The sequence below is a fragment of the Osmerus eperlanus genome, chromosome 1 (assembly GCF_963692335.1).
Source record: "Osmerus eperlanus chromosome 1, fOsmEpe2.1, whole genome shotgun sequence".
Taxonomy (NCBI): Eukaryota; Metazoa; Chordata; class Actinopteri; order Osmeriformes; family Osmeridae; genus Osmerus; species Osmerus eperlanus.
The window spans coordinates 6,572,162-6,593,271 of record NC_085018.1 but is presented as its reverse complement, the minus strand read 5'-3'; the positions used below and the strand labels follow the sequence as shown (position 1 = coordinate 6,593,271).

General features: G+C 43.9%; 2 protein-coding genes across 6 annotated transcripts in view; one reads left to right on the top strand and one right to left on the bottom strand.

The window, feature by feature from the left end:
* LOC134017173 (protein phosphatase 1 regulatory subunit 15B) overlaps positions 1-21,110 on the bottom strand; it is a 598,478-nt gene that overhangs the window by 472,610 nt on the left and 104,758 nt on the right. The window lies entirely within an intron of this gene.
* Positions 759-20,796, top strand: zc3h11a (zinc finger CCCH-type containing 11A). 5 transcript variants are annotated; one of them, XM_062456033.1, is made up of 20 exons: positions 759-883; positions 1,296-1,344; positions 2,766-2,837; positions 3,431-3,756; positions 3,934-4,053; positions 7,182-7,305; positions 7,798-7,986; positions 8,107-8,163; positions 9,795-9,875; positions 10,012-10,119; positions 10,509-10,583; positions 10,680-10,775; positions 12,181-12,243; positions 14,984-15,499; positions 15,670-15,740; positions 16,006-16,170; positions 16,325-16,658; positions 17,522-17,679; positions 17,770-17,939; positions 19,394-20,796. In XM_062456033.1, exons 4-20 carry the CDS (start codon positions 3,703-3,705, stop codon positions 19,572-19,574), a joined length of 2,562 nt encoding a protein of 853 aa, XP_062312017.1. In that variant the 5' UTR covers positions 759-883; positions 1,296-1,344; positions 2,766-2,837; positions 3,431-3,702; the 3' UTR covers positions 19,575-20,796. The 5 variants fall into 5 exon arrangements, with proteins under 5 accessions (XP_062312017.1, XP_062311963.1, XP_062312064.1 ...); XM_062455979.1 differs by having other exon boundaries at positions 2,242-2,837; XM_062456080.1 differs by having other exon boundaries at positions 1,296-2,837; positions 10,692-10,775.

The window sequence follows — 21,110 nt, the reverse complement described above, 5'->3', positions numbered from 1 at the left end:
GACGTAGTTCAGCTCATTTTCACCTCTACGGGGCGGAGTTTGTAGCCTGGTCCTAACCAAACTCTCGTACATTTCATTTGTACAGAGAGTCTGGCCTCGCTCCATTGACAAGCGTTGACTTCCTTGCCAAGTTTAAAACTATTGGATCTGCCCAGAGCCACTCTGATCTGCCATTAGCGTTCGCCTTAGCCAATTCCTTCACCACTACTATAACAGAGCTAGCTGCCGTAGCTGGAAAATCAAACTTTTCCCGAACCCCGTGGGGAGGAGGGCCACAACATCATGGCCACCAACAAAACTCAGCAAAACTTGTTCTTGCTCCGGCTTTAGCTGTTGGATATTCAGCAGCGTTGCCACAACGGACTGAACGGCTTCGCTCGAATCTTTCTCCGCCGCCATTACGGAACTACAACACAAACTAGCGCACGACATCAACGTAATCGTTCTCAGCCACTCCCTCTGTTCGCTGATTGGCCGGTTGAAAATCAACCTGAAAAATCTGACTTACGTACCGAATGGCCAGACCTAGTACAGGAGCAAAATCAAAATATAGCGGAAGTACGTAGGAGGGCAGAGCCAGGCTATGGAGTTTGACCATTTAAAAAACGTATTACCAACTTTATTTAATTTAGGCTATGTTTTGTGCGAGCATAGTACAATACCAAACTACCCAATAGCAAATAACTAGATTAACGTGGCGTGCCTTTACGTAGGAGGATCGTCGTGGCAAATGTTCTCATCGGTAAAGAAAATGAATACTGTGGTGATGCGTTTCCTCTTACCTAAGCCGACGCCATTTTGTTCTCAGTTCGAGTGGGCAAGAGAACGCGGCGGTCGTGTTGTTCTTTCAAGAACCAATGTTTTAACTCTAAATGTAAAACTGGTAAGATATTTCGGTATTTGTTGGTGTCAATAAACAATTCGAATATACGGTTACTGATTAGTTTACGGACTGGCTACAGAACATTGACTTAAGGATAATATAGACACCAGGCCACAGGTCAGACTTGCTCTAAGGGCCTTAGTGACGTTACTAGTAGCCCGCTAGCTGGATAGCTCACTAAAACAGGTAGCCAACTATCTTGACTATTTTATCGAGCAACTGTTAAAACGATTACCTTTTCTAGCCAGTTGCTGGATAGCTACATACCTCCAGAGAATGTGATGAGTACGTGAATTACGTCTTACAAACGATCAGTTGTTAGCTAGTGCTATCTACATTGTCAGATACTAATGTGTGTACTTTAGCGTTACGTCATAAAAACTATATTCTAAATGGGATTTTGTGCTTTCAGTAACTAACGTACCGCTGAAGATGAAAATTTCATGCGCCGAGTAATTCTGGTAAATTTGTCTTGATTTGTGTCGTGCAAATGCATTTTGATCTTGCTAAGCAGATGTGTGTTGTCTAGCTATTTGCCATAATTTCACTCCGTGGACAGTTTATTAGGTTCCACCCCGTTTTAGAAAAACCCTGTTGTGCCATGCAGATACGCAAAATGCATTCGGTTACTGTTCGTCTGATGAATAGAATGGGCAGAACGAGTTATTTAAACGACTCTGAGATTACGGCTGGTGCTATACGTGCCGGTTACACTGTCCGTGAAACGGCAATCCCATTTTTTCATGTACGACAGTGTCTGTTGTACCAAGAAAGGTGTGCAAAACTCAAAACATAGTAACAGTCATGGGGTCGCAAACATCTCTGATGATAAAAGTCGGAGAAGTGCAAGGATTGGGAACAAATAACAGCACAGTATGACAATGGTGTGCAGAAGGGCATTTTGGGACGTCAACCTAGTAGAGCATCTTTGTGGAGAGATGGAACGGTTTACATGGAATTTCCAGTATGTAGTAGTCCATGAATACTTGTCTCTTAACCTAATAAACTGGCCACTGATGGTATAGGTAACAAGACTGGAACACTTGACTTGGCTCAGTGGTAGTAGTTTATGGTTAAGCCCTAATGTCTAGCTTATCACTTAAAGATAGTTACTCAGCATCCGTTTCAAGATACAAGGTGTATCTTGAAACACAACATGTGTTTGAAATTTGAGAGTGAGTAACTGTTTGGATCAGATGCTATCCTTTGACCTCAAAGCTTTGCAATGGTGAAAGTCCTCCTAAATGTGAAGCTGCAACATGACTCCTATGCAACACATTGATGTGAAATCATATTGATGACAGCTGCTGTGTATGTTTGTGTGCCAGTGTCTGCCCTTTAATGACCATTCTTTTCAGCTGCCTGGGGAGTCTTCTTGTCTTTTCAAGGTTTAGCAGCAGCTCCTCTTTTCGGTGGACCTCTGGAAGTGGATAGGAAAGAATGTAGATCCCCAGAAGATTCCCCCCCCCCCCAAAAAAAGCAGCGTTTTCCCTCTCCCCACCTTGTCTGCCCTCCACCTTAACCCACCAAGTATTGGAAGACCTTGAAGATTTTTTTTTGATCCACAATTATTTTCCCTAATTGCCCCCTCCCATTTTACTTGCCAATTCTTGCCAGTCCATCCCTCCCAAGTAATTTTCTTGGATGAAAACCCAGAAAGGAGATGCAGCTTTTTTCCTTTTCATCTCGCTTTTTAACCACCTCAGTTTCTCTATCCAGTTATTCCTTTCTATTAAAAACAAACAAAAAAACAACCAACCCATGGACACTCTGTTAAGCTTTATCAGTCTGGTGTCCAGGCCAGGTGTTCTCTGGAGGTCCTAGGACGACTATCTCTGGCACACCTTTACACTCTTATCTCATGGACCAAGTGTTCCTTCAGGACCTCTATTGCCACGGAGACGCCCAGTCAGAAGTGCTCAGAGAGGAGGAGAGATCATCTCAACCACACCAGGTAAATGTCAGTGTTTCCCCTACCATTATGTTAGGGGGGCGCCCCGCCTCCCCCAACGCCCCCCCCTGGAAGGTCAGGTTAATAAAAAAATAAAAATAAACGTTTTTTTATATATATATATATATATATATAGCGCCCGATCACAAAATCTTATATCTTATTTACACGACGGCATGTCATTTCTGTCTCTACATGGTCGCCCCCCCCCCCCCCCCCCCAAAGCTGTAAACCTAGGGGAAACACTGAATGTACTGCTCACATTGAGCATCCAAACCCTGTTAGGTGTCACTAGTCTCTCAGGCGTGATCAGTTGAGGTTGTAATGGCTTCAATCATCACCTTCCACTTACGCATTGACTTCTTATAGAAGAAGTGCTGTTAAGAACTGTCAAAAGGCCAGGGCTCTAATGACATGTCTGTCCCTGGATCAGACCCCATGGTTTCAGAGAGGGAGGAAATACTGTGTACTAACCAGGTGACCAAGATGCTGCTTACTAACCAAGTAACCAAGACGCTGCTTACTAACAAGGTGACCAAGACACTGTGTACTAACCAGGTGACCAATGGAAGACCTTCCTCCTGCTGTGTTTCTAGCGAGTTTCCTGAGGACCCTGAATAGACCTACCGTGCCGCCATCCCACTAAACAGGGCTGTGACACCATCATCCACCCCCTGAAAACACCAGCCGTGACGCCATCATCCACACCCTAAGAAAAACACCAGCCGTGACGCCATCATCCACCCCCTGAAAAAAACACCAGCCGTGAAGCCATCATCCACCCCCTGAAAAAAACACCAGCTGTGAGTGACGCCATCATCCGCCCCTGAAAACCCACCAAAAGTTTACCAGTCCTAAAGGTTTGATCATGACGAACAATGGAGACGACTGCTACTTCTTCTACTACTCCACCTGCACCAAGGTAAGAGTCCTAAGGACACAGCGTCACAGCTCCAGAACCAGTAGCAAACCTTCACATAGTTGGACATATATTTCTTAATCTCAGATTCTCTTTATGAAGAACTCTTTATGAAGAGTTTAGGAGTGGTGAGTAATGGGAGCATTGTGTATTTCATGTGCTTGTCTGTTGGTCGCCCAGGGAGACAGCTGTCCGTTCAGACACTGCAAGGCAGCCATGGGCAGTGAGACGGTCTGCAGCCTCTGGCAGGAGGGACGCTGCTTTCGTATGGTCTGCAAGTTCCGCCACATGGAGATCAAGGTCAGGATGTGTGTGTGTGTCTATCTGCAGCTGTCTCTCTCTTCAAGCTTTGCTGTGTGTGTCTTGAGGGGCCATTAGTGAGGGGTAGAGAGCGTTCCTCTCTTGAACCCTGGGTCAGGGGCCTACAGTCCCAACTCTGGACTTTTTGGGAGAAAGACTCTGGCCACATTAACACCAGGGCCTGTTCTTGGTACGTCGCTAACTTAGTTAGCTGGATTTGATTGTTGACTATTTGTCATTATCTTGGATTGTTCGGTTCTTTGAAGCTCATTCTGTACTTGCTGTCATAGCAACAAGTCCTTTAGCTTAAACCTGCTCGGGAGCAGGCTTATTTTATGTAAACAAGATTTGATTGCGGCTTTATAAGCAGAGTGATACAGGAAGTCTATCACAGCCATGTCCGTTTTTACGACAACAACCTGTTGCGGAAGGTGCAAGAATAATTAGCAGGATTTAACATGAAACCAAATTAATTGCGCATTGCGTGATAGATCCTTAAGCACAGCCCTTTTTTTTCGTGAGGGTAGGGCTCTAGAGTGCGACCAATTTGGTCGCATATGCGCCCAAAATTTGTACGGGTGCGACAAATTTTTTTACTAGGTCGCACTGGTGCACCTAACCTCCTCGCATCCGCTGCCTCTCCAGGAACGAAGCGTTTGTTTCTTCTTTGACGGAACTCGCACTCATGGTTGGATCATATCGTGGTCTAAACTAATCAGAGACAGAGATGGGGCGGGTCTTTGCCTCTGATTGGCTGTGGTCCAGATATTCCTGTAGGCCTACACTGCTCCGTGCTGTGTGATTGAAATTACGACCTGAGCACCAGAGAATCAGTTATGGCAGACCTGGGCATTGTACGGCCCGCAGGGCCACAACCGGCCCACAGGCTGTTCCAATCCGGCCCGCGTGAGGTAAATCTAAAATAAAAAATAAATAAATGTGTCGAGCGGTTGTAAATATGTAGTCCTGAAACACTAGTGATCAGGCAATTTACATATGTGTGCTTGCGCAACCTCACCGACAGGAGAGTTAGGTGGTTAGCCCTCGAAAATGAAAAACGAAAGGTTGATACAGAATGTAGAGTTTTTAACAAGACATGGACTTCTAAGTATCTGGTTACTGAGGTCAAAGTCAAAGCTGTGTTCTTAGTTTTGGGGAACAGGTCGCTGTGTTGAAGGATTACAATTTGAATCGGCACTAAGGGACTCAAGAAAAAAACTAACGCGGACATAATAAGAACTTGACTGATTCAGTGGGCGCGGGCTGACGGTTTGCTAGTTAAATTGCACACTCGGATCATCACCTGTCAGCTGTCCTTCGCATATCCACCTCAGACATTCAGCCAGATTTCGATGCACTTGTTCAAGCCCACTGGATTCCTCTCACATAACAAAATGAACTGCAAAAAAGTATTGCTTTTTGTATAAAGTTGATCAATTGCATATCTTTAACATACTGCAAAACAACTTTTCAGTGTTGGTGAAGATTAACTAGTTACAAATAAAATGAAACACTGATGTAATGATTATTTTAGTTTTTACTGTTACTTCGATAGTCTTTTCCTAGTTGACCAACATGTAAAATATTTCTATAAATATTTACAGAATATCCTTATTCTTCTGATAACCAGTAGCAGCTAATCAAAATATATACTTTACTGCTTTTTACAATGGGGGAAAATGAATAGTGAGCAAAATTAAGTTCAAGTTATCGTTGATGCGGCCCTCCAACACATTTCAGGTTTCTCATGTGGCACCTTGTCAAAATTAATTGCCCACCCCTGAGTTACGGAGCTGGGCCATGGAGCTAACCCATGGAGCTAGGATGTTGATGCTATGGAGAGTGTGGCAAGCTGGTTTAGCCAAGGCCAAAGGGCAAGAAAGACAAATTACAGGTGTTGGCCATCTGAAGGGCATGCGACAGCAAGGGGGGACCCGCTATAAGACTTTGAGCCATGAAATGTTAGGTCTCAGTTCAGGGAAGCACTTTTAAACAGTAGCACTTTCTATTTTAAAATGTTTTATTTTGCTTGCAATGTTTTAGTTTGGCAGCTCAGTGAAGCACTTAAAATATTTTTATATACAGTTTAATTGTGCGTCAAATAAAACCAATATTTACCTACACCTTATTCTTGTTTAAGGTCATTTACATAATATATATGAATGTATATGGAGCGTGATAAAAAGGTGACCTTGAAATTGTGGCGACGCAAGGAAAAATTTGGGTGCACCTAAATTTTGTGCTGGTGCACCTAAATAAAAAAGTTAGGCGCACCAGTGCAACCAAGGGAAAAAGTTAGTCATTTACATCATTAATTTGTTGAAACCACATTACATTATATGACATTAAAGATGATAAACAAAGTAATTATGAAAATACAAAAACATAGGCCTAGCCTACTGTAATAAGCGCTAAAACATCTAACGTGGTCACTACTATACATTGAATTTGGTCTGATACTTTTTGCCAGCCCTCTTTCTTGGATTTTACAGACTTTGAGGTGTTCCCTGGCGTTCTGATTAAATCTTCAAATTCTGAGTAACCTTTGAGCAAGCTCTTGCTCTGTTTGGCTCTGTTGCGGAAAAAACGGGGCGCTCTTTTTGGCCATGGTGAGCAGCCATAGACTTATGTGAACAGCCAATAGCAGTGTGGCTGATCAAGGTTTCTACTATCGATACATACCCCCTTTTAGACCAACGTATAACTCAATCCAGCTATACTAATTAGAAACAACAAGGGTGTTCAAAGAACCCAATTAGACTGATCATGATTAGCAAGATGATGTCATCTTGGATGTGTCATTTGATCTCGGATGTAATAAGCGACATAGGAAGAACGGACCCCAGGACGTGGAAAGTACAACCCATGAAGTTTGTCTACCAACACCAACACAGACAAACTGGCCAGCCAGACACAACACAGACTTGCTAGACATTCCCATTAATGGGAAGACTCACATCAATGTTTATCCTTTACATATCCTAGGACAGTTTTGGGTCCTGGGCTTTTATTTATTTTTGGATAAGTTAGCTGAAAAAAGGCCAGAAGATTTTAGAAGATTGACATGAGTACCTTGCAGCTGACCCTGGGAATGGCCCCATCGGCACTCTCTTGGTTTCCTCTCACAGAAAAATCGCAGAGAGATTGCCTGCTACTGGGAAAACCAGCCGGCCGGCTGTCAGAAGTCACACTGTGCATTCCACCATGAGAAACCCCGCTTCATCGATGGCCACTTTGTCCCTGCAGATAAAGGTATCTGTGCAACCTCAAAATATATTTGGGATCATTGGGATCAAATAATCATTATGGTGCAACCTGTTTTCTTTACAAAACGCTTGCTAATACTGTGCCTACTGTGAGCTGATACGGTGACCTGTCTACCGTGTTATCCAACTTTACATAACCAGTTAATATTCATCTTCACGTTCTTAACTTTAATGCAGATTTGAGATTGGTTAAAATTAGCCGTCAGTCACTCCTTGTCACTGCGCTCTGTTGTCACGTGACGGGGAGCTAACTAGCGCTCAACATTTGAAAAAATGTTGAGCGCAACATGTGGCGCTCCACCTGTGGGTGGAGTTACGTGGGATATTACCAATGATAACAGTGATTATACCAGCGTGCTATTCCTACATAGATTTTTGTTTTCTTTAGTTATGCAATGTCTAACACATTTCAAATGCTAAAACCGTGTTAAATGTAGTTGTGGCTAGTGCTTTACTGGAAATGTTTGGGTATTTTCAGGCTCTGCCTCTAATGAAGTGGAACAGCCCCAAGAAGAGCCTGCCCCCCCACCTCCTCCCGCCCCTCTCCCCAGCGCAGCCAATCCCCAACTCCGAGGGGTCATCAAGGCAGAGACTCAGGAGAGTGTTCCCAGCCCCACCCACCCGCCTGTGGTCATCAACCCAGCAGATGACGATGAGGACGAGGATGGTAACCCCTCTCCCTTAGCTTTCCTACTAACCATGCCAGGTTGATCATGTTGACCTGTTATTGTATCTCCATGAAAGTAGAGTGGGTGACTCAGTATTTGACTGTGTGTACTGCCTGCAGATCAGTGCTCCGAGGACGAGACTTCTCCCAGGAAGCTGGCCAAGGTCTCCAGCTCGGGTGAGAACTAATGCAGCATGACCATCCAACATGTTGATTTCTACTCTTTACTCACTGTTCTGAGAAAGTGTCCCACTTCAAGCTATGCCCACCGAGGGTGTGTGTCTTGAGTGGGCATTAGTGTGGGGGTGGAGAGCGTTCCTCTCTTGAACCCTGGGTATAAAGCCTGCTGTCTTGTTGCTGGACCTGTCAGGAGTAATACTGGTCCCATAAGCACCACATTGATGTAAATAATGTTGTAAGTTCCCTTGTATAGTGAAGAAAAATACTAAGTCCCGACAAGTGAAAAATAATTCTAAGTCCCAAAATTGGAGAATGATTTTAAGTGTTGAGGTGGGCTAGATCCTAAGTCCAAAACAGACCAACTGGAACTCAGTTTGATGCAAAGGTTTATTGGACAGAGTATCCAACAAGTGTGTGTTCCCGAGAGCAGACTGCCTGTTTCTCTCCGGACAGTCCCTTATATATTTTCTTCCTATTATTTGTGTCAATTTTGCTATTGGTACAGTACAGTTGGTCACAGATACATTATGCACCCTCACATTATTGGTCCCTTGTCCTGGGGTTTCAGATTACTGGTGTTTTTTTAATACAACGACAATTCTCCCAATTTACGGCTAGTGGTACCGTCCCTGAACTCTGCAGCTGTAGACAAGTGTGTGGCCGCAAGGTCTTAAACGTGCAACTTGATTTATAGCTGGGGGCCTCTTGCTTGTGAAAGTAGAAGCATATCTACAACTAGTCTTTTCCTGCAGTCCACAGCCCCTAATATCCAGATCTTTACACTTTGGGCTTAATATCTTCAACCAGTTTGCAGTATTAATAATAATCAGTCAACATCTTAACATATGGTTTCCAGTAATATATAATATACAGCAAATGTTTACTCCTCGACAGGTCTGCAAACGCCTTTGTAAACCGAGATTTGTTAAAATGTTTGTTAACCGAGACCGTAGGTCGAGGTTTACAAACAAATCGTTTTAACAAATCGAGGCGACAAAGCGTTTGCTGACCTGTCGAGGAGTAAACATTTGGTTTCTTATATAATACAACAATACGTGGGAAGATCACAAATCAAACAGGTTGAATCTGGAGCAGACGGCATGTTGTCAGAGCAATCAGCTGCACTTGCACTGGTGACGTCACTACATCTCCAAGGCAACATATCAACAACATCAATTTGTCTGCTTCAGATACTTCTTTAAAACAGGAAGCGATTGCGGGGCGTTTGCGGACCTGTGCAAAAACCATATTTGGTTGTTTTAGTTTTTTGGGGGGCAATTTAGGCTACTTTGTTGCCGAGCAGATGCCACGTCGTTAAGGTCAATGGCTACATCTCCAAGGCAACCGCTTGTTGCTAGGTCCGTAAAACCGTTTATTTACCTCTGCGAACTTTCAGGAGGTATATAAACGGATTTATTAACTTTTGAGAACGTCTTCTGGACCAATAGGAACAGCGTATTGGTCCAATTATTACATTAGTATATAAGAAACTAAAAAGATGGATGAGAGTTTCATTTTAAATCAGATAAACCATTAACCTATCTTCATCATTTCAACAATGTGATGTCAAATTCCACATCAACATTTGCGTGTTTACATGTTTTCTTATTGCTTTATTTTGTCCACAGACGACTCTATGAACTTTGGCATCCGGACCCTGGAGGAGATCCGCCTGAGGAGGGCCCTAAAGGCCAGCATGAAGAGATACGGTACGCTGCTCCATAGGCCTGAGTGCACCTGCAGCTAAAAGCAGGTGTCTGCTTTGTCACTCATAAAGACAAACATAGCACCCAGACAGACAAACTTGACAGTTAATGTTGAGGCTAACGTCTGCTGTTACTCCAGGTACCCCACTAGAGGAGGCCTCCCTGTCTGGCCAGGTGACCAACGGAGGCGGTAAAGAGGAGAGCATGACCGTGTATGGCGGCCCCGCCCTCTTCTCTGCCACCAGCGGTAAGCACCCACAGCCTGCGTTTTGATATGTTGGTACCTGACGAAAAGATGAATTGTGGGTTTTTTGGTAACATGCCAGTTTCCCTCCCTTTAGGTTAGCATAAGTAATATTGCACTATTGTACTTCACTTGTCTTAGGTTAGTATAGGTTTATAAGGTTAGTATAGGTAATTATGTGTTTTTAGAGGTTTAGTATACTGTATTAAATATTGTGTATTAGGAGGTTTACTATATTTTAGCTTATCATGGATGTAATCTATGTTCTGTGTACTTGTATGTTATGTTATGCCAGGTTGCTTTGCGTTGTCTTATCCTAAGAATTTCAGTGCCCAATCTGACCCTGTGGTGTTCTGTGCATCTGACAATAAATGACTTGAACCCTCATCCAGAGGTCGCCGCCTGCAGAGAAGTAACTGGAAGACGCAACGTTGCCGACAGACTGGGGAAAAGAATCCACAGAAGAGGTAGGGTTGAAAAAAAAAAGTATCGACTTTCTTCAAAACAAGTGTTTACAACATGTTATGGTCCCAGTCACAAACAGTCATCTCCAACATGTCTAGATGTTCCTGCAGATGACTGTGACCTGCCGCTGAAACGCTGCCTGGCAGCACGCCTGGGCGGGGTGGTGGGTGAGGACGAGGGCAACCCTTCTAAAGGTGAGGGAAACACACTTTCTCTCAAACCCTTAAGCCGATGGAGAGAGAAGATGAGCAGTTCTGTTGGACACAGCTAGCAACCTCAAGGTTTATTAGTTCAATCAATCAATTGAACATTGTCATGCCCACTCTAAGTGATTATGACAACAGAAAATTCATTTGTAACAGGGTTTTTCCTAGCTCAAAATGAGGTGGAGGTGGTAACATCCTGATCATGTGCACATGTACATCTGTAGGCTACCATGCGTTCAACTGGCTCGAGCAAACTGCAAAAAGTTGCAATTTATTCGTTCTAACAATTATGATGAAAGAAAATGACAATTATCACGTTAAAGCATATTTTATTAAATATAAACTTTCATTTACACATTTCATAACCTGCAAAATGTAGCTCTTTCACAGGGTAGTTGAACATGGCCATTGTTTTCCCCAACACAGTTCACAACCAGAGGCAGAACATTTCACGTCCTATTTTTCGTTTTATAAAACCTCTTGAACCTCTTGAACTCCTTGTATTCCAAAGCCTGCAGGTCTGGTCAATCGATGGCCACCTTGCAACAAGTCTTTCTAACAACTTTATAACTCATCTATGGAAGAAAATCAGTGACATGTTTTGAATTTTAGAAGGCAATGAATACTTAATATTGAAATGTAAACACCACCAAATTCATAGCATCAAAATATTTTACTTTTGTTTGTTGATTGTTAATAATTTGTTGGTATGTTGTGTTTGAATTCACCACATAAACTCAGATCCAAAAATTCAAGGTTTGGAAATTCTGCAGAGTTGCCTCTTTCACTCACACTCCTTCAATCTGCTCGCTCAATTTGACCTGCTACGTGCTCGCAAACCTCAATCTCAAAACACACTCAAACTCTGCATGTATGACTGCCTGCAGCTACACTGGAAGTTGAAGTATATGCTAAAAACGTCTCCATCTTAAAGTATGCTAAATGAAACCGAAAAAATATTTCCCTTTATTTTCATGAACTATGTTAATTACATAAATGTGGGTCTAGCCAGCTACCTTAATCACGGAAAACATAATATTTTGTGATGATGTTCACCATATATAACGCTAGCCACAACACATATTTTCACTATTTATGCTCAAACCGAAGTTCAACGGAAGTTATTGATTTAAATGCAATACATCCTCCAACCAGCGGGTGCGGTAACACCTGGATATGAGGGGCCTGAGGAGAGAGGTCCGGTCTGAGGCATTGACTGAAAAAAGAATGGACGGCATGACAGCTCCTCAAAAGTGAACGCGCCGTCCATTCTTTTTACAGTCTATGGTCTGAGGGGCTTGAGGAGAGAGGTCTGCAGTTGGACCTCTAATTCTCTATGCAAGAAAAACCCTGTCAGTCAGTCAAACCTAAACGTTGATTGTTGTCTCCTCAGCTCCTAAACCCGTCAGGGATAGACTGAGGAGGTCAGTTCAACCAAGTGCTCCAACAGAATCAGGTACACCTTGTGAACACCTTGTTGTATGGTTATTGGCAGTAGGTAGATGTATGGTTATTAGCAGTAGGTAGATGTGTGTTCAGTATGCATTAGGTATGGGACGATTTTGTTTTCTCACAATTCGATACAATATTCAATACAAAGTTCACAGTTCGATTATTTTCGATAGTTTCGAAAAACTTCCAAATCTCTCTTTAGAAATGTCTTTCTAGGCCCAAGTCTACAAAAAAAAAAAAAAAAACCTGATGCATCAAAACTCACATGGACATATTTTTGGGCCACTTTTACCGACTGCAATGTCCATATTGCGCGCATTGTCACAACAGCAGTCCTTCCCCCTTCAAGTCCCATTCCTCCCCAACTTGCTTTAGTATGTGCCCTATATTTATTGGGTGTGCTCGCCAAAGGCTTTTGTGGTGCGTCGCTGTCTTCAATGCCACAGCCTAAACTTCATGTCAATCAGGCCCCTCTAAACCGGAACTCTCTCCTCAGGCCGGTCTTTTCAGGTGTAGCGAAGGTATTACCGCCACCGCTGGTCGGAAGATGTTGTAGTCCAGGGGTGGCCAACCAGTCCAGCATAAAGAGACAAAAAAAAAAACACGCACCATAGCAAAGAGCCACACACATTGCACGCCCGCACTACAACAGCGGCTTACAGATCTAATGACAATCATAATACAAAGCATAAGTTTTTATACGACCGCACAGGGCCTCGCGCCACTGGGGGCCTCGCGCCTGCCTGGTTTGTAATCCAAGTTTGCAATTGCAAGTTGTTTTTTTTTACTTTCAATTAGTGGTGGGCATAGATAAAATGTTTTAAATCTAGATTAATCTCACTGTAATCTTGGCGTTAATCTAGATTAATCTAGATTAAAATGGCTCATTTGAATTCCGCCGAAGGCATTCAGAATATGTGTGCTACCCAAATAATGACTAAAAGTAAGTCTTTGAGAATGGGTTTCTCAAGCCAGGTGGCGCATTAGACCAGGAGCTCATCTCCTGTTTCCAAAATGCATCACAAACTGCTTGAGAAAGCTGTTCTACTATGATAATTGGTGATGAAAATAAATTATGTTCAATAAGATTATGTGTTTATTTACTGTTTATTAGATTAGTTAGCTTGGCTGATGAGCTGTGCTGACGGCCTCGGTTGCACTCAAACATCGTAGTTTGACGACGACTCTTCCCCTGCGCTACATCAGTGCTTGGCCCGGCGTCTTCCGCATTAGCTAAGGGATGCTTTGCGTTTCGGTGGTATTTGAGACTGGAAGAACTCCTACAGTAAACTAATTCCACATAGCACAAGGTGCAAACAACCTTAGTCTGAGGTTTCCATTGGGAAGCTTCTTAAAAATACATTTTCCCTGAAGCAAACCAGGCGGCTTCATAGCTGCATCCATGTTAGCACGTCACGTTTGATGTGATAATTTCATACACAAGGCATACTCACAGGTTCGAAGACTCGTTCTCACCCCCTACAGTGCAATTCGGCTAGGTATACATCCGCGCTAAAATATCAAGGTGAAAGTCATCATAGCTTGCGTAGTATAGACCCAGCTCCCAATCCAACTTTGAGAATAGATTAACGGCGATATTTTTTTTATTGCCGATAAGAGTCGCAGCGCGTTAACGCCGATAACGGCCCACCACTACTTTCAATATTTTTGTATTCCTTTTCTTGACTCGATGTGCTCTAAAATTCCGTCCCCCCTGGGACGAAGATCACCCCTGCCGCCGCCCCAACCAAGTAAACGACAACGCACTACTAAAACTACAAACACTATTGTTTGTAGTCATTTCTTTCTGAAATAATCTTGATCTTTACAAAATTAGCAGAGTAACATATCTGACTGTCCATCACAAAATAAGGTTGTTGGAAATCTCTCCAGATTCTGACAAGCAATGAGACAGACAAATGAAGCTATCTTGCTTGATATAGAGCTAGCGATAGCTGTCTTTTAAGTTGGTGGTTAACCATGTTTCTATCATTAACATTCTTGTGAATATTCTACAGCTAATTGCCATTACAAATACATTCGTGACAGATTGTTGAGGTATTAGATAGCAAACTTGCCTTTCTTGCACTTTCTCACGACTTAGAACGCACCGCTACACTGAGGTGATTCAACAAGCTTCTGTATTGCACACTGCCTGGTCACTCGCGCGCGGTGTTTCTTGAGTTTTATTATGACAGTCAATGTAATAGTTTGTGATATTCCCTGCCATAAAGTCAACATTTATGTGTATCGCCAACCTGTTATTGAATGAATATGGTAACTATATTGTGATATTTACGATTACAGGTAAGAACGATATATAAATGTATCGACCCCACCCCACCCGACCTGTGGTTTTTACCTCTTTTGGGGGGGTCCAACCCTTAATCGGGGGGGTCAGACCCCCCCAAACCCCCCCGTAATTCGCACACTGGCTGTCGGAATTATGGACAGTCTTGCGCGTGCATCACGTGTATGTCAATAAGCAGGGCCTCGCATGTTAAGTTCGCACAGGGCCTTGCACCTCCCCTGCGACAGCTCTGTGTGGTTTGTTTAAGTTTTAAACAATGATGTGATACGCGACACGAAATGCGAAAGGGTCCATATATGCAGATATTGAAGTGAAATGCAAATGTAGGGCTCTGAGAAAACCGCTTTGTTACGTTCGTCCCACGTTACTTTCGCCCCGGTTCTCCCCTATGTGTTGAAGGTGTTCTGTAACGTGATTCTGTGCTCCTCCCCAGACTGCCTCACAGCAGAGCCTCGTGGCGAGTCTGATAAGGCTCCCCCAGAGATCCACATCAAGACACTGGAGGAGATCAGACTGGCTAAGGCAGCCAAATCCCAAAATCTGAAAACTGCACCTCCCATCACCACCACAGCCACTAAAACCTCTCCAAAGGTTTCCAAGAGGTCCATTATGGTCAAAGCGGCCTCCATTGTCCAGGTCAAGACCTTCTCTGAGGTCCTTCACGCCAAGAAGAAGCTGCAGAAGGAACGTCTCCAGAAGACCAAACCACAGTCCTCTTCTGGAGCTCCCAGTGGCTCCCCCACCAAGGGCCCCGCGGAGGAAGCTGTGCCCGGCCGCGGGCTCAGCTTCACCCTCACTCCGGGGGTGAGGGTGAAGACCCTGGAGGAGATCCGCAGGGAGAAAGCAGCCAGGATGCAGGCCAAGTGCCAGGGGGAGGACGAGGGGGAGGCTGGGGGCAAGGCGGCCAGGAAACCCCAGTTACCACGCATCAGAAAGCCTACTTCCCCTGGTGAGATATTTGTAACTCATAATGTGTGTGTGTGATATTTTCTTCACAGCTAAAACATATAACATCCTCTTTGTGGAAGCCTTGCCCTTCACCACTGGGTTAACAGAGGTGTACTTAATTGTGAGCAGCCTTGCAGGTGTGTGACTTCTACTGTGTTTCCCCTCCTGCAGAGGGCAGCAGTAACTCTCAGAAGAGCTGTGGGCCGGCTGAGAGCCCAGGAGAACCTACCATCACCACAGAGGTAAGACCGCCCAACCACATTCTCATGAATACTATATCCTACATTACATTATTATCATTTAAAGGATTCAATTCAGAAAATGTTATTGTCCATCCCCATAGGGGTAGAAATGTGTCTTTAGACAGAGACATAAACAAACATACAAAACAAAGGTGAATAACAATAATGTAAGCAAAAACAACTCACAACTGTGGGTTGTGGGATCAGTCGTGTTCGTTTTAAAGCTTTGGTTTAAAATACATATTGTGTGTATGTTTGCATGCAGGTCAAGGTCTGTGGTGCGTCTGGGAACGGTGTGAAGACCTTCCAGGAGATCATGCGTGAGAAGCAGCTCCGTAGGCAGGAGGACTTGGCAGCCTCCAACAGCCCTTCAGACAGCTCGGTGGAGGCAGAGACCGCTCGGTCTGAGCCCCCTGCCATCCAGAGGAAGGTAATAGTGATGCCCTCTTTTCTTTCTCCTCCTCTCCTCTCTCTACCTCCCCTTCTATCTTCCTCTCCAGCTCCCCCTCTCATTTCTTCCTTTCCTCCACCTCTTCTTCCCTCACCTCCTCCCCCCAGTTCTAACCCTCCTCTTCTTCTCTCAGGTCAGAGTGCTGGCAAGCCCCTCCAGCTCCTCTCCCTCCTCCTCGCCGTGCCTCGTTCCGGAGCTGGCCCCCACTGTCCCTAAGGCTGTGCCTGTTGGCCAGCGCGTCCTCCTCAGCCCAAAGGTGGCTCCTCCCACCGTCAGCACTGCGACCTCCCCCCAGCACGGGCCCCCCCCCAAGCTGGCAGAGCCCTCCAGCCCTGCTCCAGGGAGGAGGGGCTTCCCAGGGCCCTCCCAGGAGGCCAGAGGAGTGGCCCCGCCTGCGCTGGACAGCACTCTGCTGAACCAAGATGGCGCCCATCACGAGTCCCCAGGACCAGCCACCGGGGCCAAAGGTTTTTTTTTTAATGTATTATAGGTTTATATTAGTGCTGTCAGTTAAACGCGTAATTAACGGCGTTAACGCAAACCCATTTTAACGGCGTTAATTTTTTTATCGCGAGATTAACGTTCTTTTTGGCCTAGAAAACTTTGTCGTTTTTTTCACATGCTGTTGCAACAACTACTGACGTTAGAAAAACTACAACACCACACCGGATCTAGCTAGACCGGAAACAAAACAACAGGCACGCTGCATACACTTGTTTGGGCTTGCGAGCCGGCTAAAGAGTAGTAGCAGAGCCGACATTCTTTGGTAGTAGGCTAAAGTTACGTTTTGAGTGGATAGCGAGCGCGGGATGCCGAAATGGATGCCAATAAGATTCTGAATGGAAAGGTTACTTTTAAAAAGTTGCCAAATGGTTCCACTGACAAGACCAAATTGATCTGTGTGTTTTGTCGTTGTGAACTGAGCTATCGTCGCAGCACGTCCAGTCTGAAATACCACATGATGGCCAAGCACACAGCTGATGCGAATTCTCCGCTCCCTTGTCAAAGCCAGGCAATGTTGCAATGTTGTTTTCAATTTAAAAAAAACATTTGCACTAACCAAGCAATCCAATCCACCTTTCCATGTTGATAAGAGCATTAAAATGAGAAAAAATAATGGGGAAAAAATAAATCAAGGGACATTTAGAATAGATAAAAATGTGCGATTAATCGCGAGTTAACTATGACATTAATGCGATTAATCGCGATTAAATATTTTAATCGTTTGACAGCACTAGTTTATATACATTTTCTTCAATACATTTAAAATGTATTGAAGGGGGGTTTCCAGGCTAATATTTACGTTTTGTGTTCTACTGTGGTTTTCCAGTGCGGCCCAAGCTGAACGTGAAGCCGTCGGTAGTGAAGCCAGCAGCCCAGGTGAAACCGGGTCAGAAGCGCAAGGCAGCCGAGTCTGCTGTGGCGGCGGTCAAGCCCCTGAACAGCGCCTCCAGAGCACACGACAACATGCCCAGCAAACGAACAGCGGTATGGTCCTATACTTAACCAAACACATTTACTTGCGAGCTGAAAAAGTCATTAAAAAAAGAATCCTACCCTGCATGCTTGCACCCCCAGGTGTCCCTTCAGGTGTCCACACCCTCCTCCCTCCAGATGCCCGCACCACCAGCGCTGGGGCCGAGCCCAGGCATCAGCCCCCTGGAGGAGCTCCAGGCTGCCCACACGCTCAACACTGCCATCCCCGGCAACACAGCTCCTGCCAGGGATGCCTGCAGTGTCCCTCAGAGGTAAGTCTGCCTGCTGGAGGAAGAGGAGAGCGCTTAATTTAGGATGGATTAGAGTATGGATCATAGTATGTATTAGAATGGGTTTCTTTGTATGGATTAGTGTGTGTGCTTGATGGTATGGATTTGAATGTTTGATAGTATGGATTAGTGTGTGTTTCTTAATGTGGATTAGTGTATGTTTGTTAGTATGGATTAGAGCAGTGTTTCTCAACCCCCGATCTTCTCATAGACAAACATCACAGCCCGTCGAGTGTTTGGTTCCTTGGGAAGACTCTGAAAAGTGTCAGCATTCCCTGTACAGCCTGGAACACTGCATTTTCGACCAGTCCATTTTCAATATCCTTGAAAAATGTTCTTTGTAATTCCGTGGAAGTACACAGAGTAGCGCGCAGCAAATTTTGGTGCGTGACAAAGGTACAGACCAGAGCCAAAAAATAAATAATCTAAAATCTCACAATTAAAAAATGTAGCTCTAAAATGGTAGGTTTTTGACAAAACCTTTTTTGGCTTTGGCTAACTGACGTCAGTTCGGCTTTTTCAAAAGCTACCGTTTTACAGCTAAATTTTTTGATTGTGAGATTTGCATAGGAAAGAGGTGTGGACGTTGAGGTGGGAGGTTCACTGTATGTCCATTTTACCCACTGAACTGTCGTTATTCAACTGAGACAAGGTAAATTCGGTTTTGCAATCAATGACCCCTTTAAAAGTTGACCTGTGTCAAAAAGTGATAACGGAGAAAACTGCATTTAAAGATTCCACTCCGTTTCATAATTCGATTTGACATGGCTTGAAAATCTTGCTAGCTAACATCCAAAAAACGTTGAAATCAACTGTTTTTCATAAGTAATCATACTTTTTGTACATTACAATGAAGTTAAGGGTGTTAACTATACAAAACATCAAAAAATCTCAATTTTGACAGAAAACGATTTTCGATCTTTTATGGTTTATAGCCAACAATGAGAGGCTGCGACATCCGACGGGTTTCCACAGGCCGCCACACATATGTGAGGGTTCAGGGTTTAAAGGGGAAATTGGGCCCTAGATGGAGAAGAGTTTGCGCTTTAACGATGGGGAAGTGTAAATTTAATGAACTGGTTACATAGGCCTAACCCTAGTTTCGAGGCTTCAGGAGAGAGGTCATATTTGAACCCCATTGGCTCACAGAACTAGGGGTCTCAGACGGGAGGTTAATCTCAATCCCCATTGGTCACCGACCTCTAGGGGCCTGAGGAGAGGTCTGTAGTTGTAACCTTCTCAAAACATGCAGCACAGTGGGTCTCGAGGACCAGGGTTGAGAAACACTGGATTAGAGTGTGTTTGACTTGATTTGTTAGAAGGTAGTGCTTGACATTTTGCTACAATGCCATAATATTGAGGTGGTGTTCCATGATTCCTAGCTGTGTTTATGGTTCATCTGAGGATGTTGACCTGTTGTCCTGCTCCTCCCCCAGTCCTGTGACCAAGGTGGCGGGCGAGGGTCGCTCCCGACGCCTCAGCCTGGCCACCTCCTCGGGGCTGGACACATTTGAGGATCTGATGAACGAGTTCACCGACAACCTGGAGGACGAACAGGACCGTGGCAAGGCTGGGGATGACCTGCTCCGGGAGCTGTCTGAGATGATAGACAACTAAAGGACAGCTAGAGGACAAGCCTGCTTCAGTATCTGTCTCAGATGATAGACAACTAGAGGACAGGAGCTGTCTGAGATATACACAACTAAAAGACAGCTAAAGGACAGGCCTGTTGCAGAAGCTGCCTGATATGAAGACAACTAAAGGACACACACCGCTACTCTCAACCTTAATCATCTGAATATGAAATTGGACTCACATTTAAAAACCCATTGTTGAACATCGAGTTTCAGCTGTCAGAACTCATCTAATGCCATAGCTTTCCCAGCACCTTGTGGTCATGGGCGTTAATTAACATAATTTGCATATTACCAGACTTACACCAACATGGACCCATTCCACTTCAATTAAAGTTTGTAGTATTTCCTACTTTAGACAATTTATTTTTGTTTTTATTCTGTCTTTACATTTTAGTTGTTTCACTTGTTTGTTTTCTCAGGAACAGTCTTAAACGCTTTTACATTTTTCTGTACTTCTAATTGGTTTAAATGATACTAGTGATGTACTCGTCCCTTACGAATTGTTTTGGTTCTTTCCGTGCTCTTCTGTTTTTCTGGTGTTCTTATAGAGAACCAAACCAACCATATATCTACAGAAGAAAACCTGTCTAGTAAGCATTCTCAGGCAATTCCTGACCTTATTATTGGGCATATTTGTTCATAAAACTGATGTTGAATCATGTACCATTGTTGCAGAAAGACTCAAACATGTATACTGTGTATGCTCGAGTGAATTCGCTTTTTAAAGGGACCCTTAGCAAGTGGCCGGGGACACTGCAACGCTGTCAAGTCTCTCATCGAGGGATCTGAATTCTCAACAATCATGTACAGTTTTGTGTCTTTTTTGAGGTTTGAGCAAAAATGGAGTTGAGAATATAGAAACATTACTTAAACGATTGGTTAAAGGGGTACCTGTCCAAAAGCAAGTCTTTTTATGTAAAAAGTTGTTTTAGATTCTTCACTTTTGTGGAATGGTCTACCTTTGTGATACAACATCCATTTTTGAGCATTAGCTCCTATAAAAACAATTTTATTTATTAGCTGCACATTTATCATAAATGTATATCTTGTGCCACACATTTAGCACGCAAGTCATGTATTTGGTACCTGCTTTTAACTTGAGTGGTAGAATTGTTAACAACATTTTGAAACAACTACTTGCTGTTCTCTCCCCCCCTCCCCCCCAAAAGAAAAAAAAAATAAGAGGGGGAAAGAAAAAACAATCTGGTCTTTAAATGTGAACCAATCTCAGGGACTCTGTTTCTGTCTGTTTGGCCATATTCATCCCATGAGCTATATCGAACTGATGCTTTCTATTGAGTAATGCTAGAATGTGTACTGTACCATTAGCCATTGAGGTTGACTGGTTTCATCAGGATGGGTCTGGATGGAAGCTGTTTTGTCGTTTTGTTTTGCTTGCTGCACCTGATCTGAAAAGCTCAACTAACTGTTATGAAACTGTTTATAATAAAAGTGATTTTATGACACCTTACTTGCTTATTTCTCTAGTCTATACAAATGGGCTAGGATACATGAT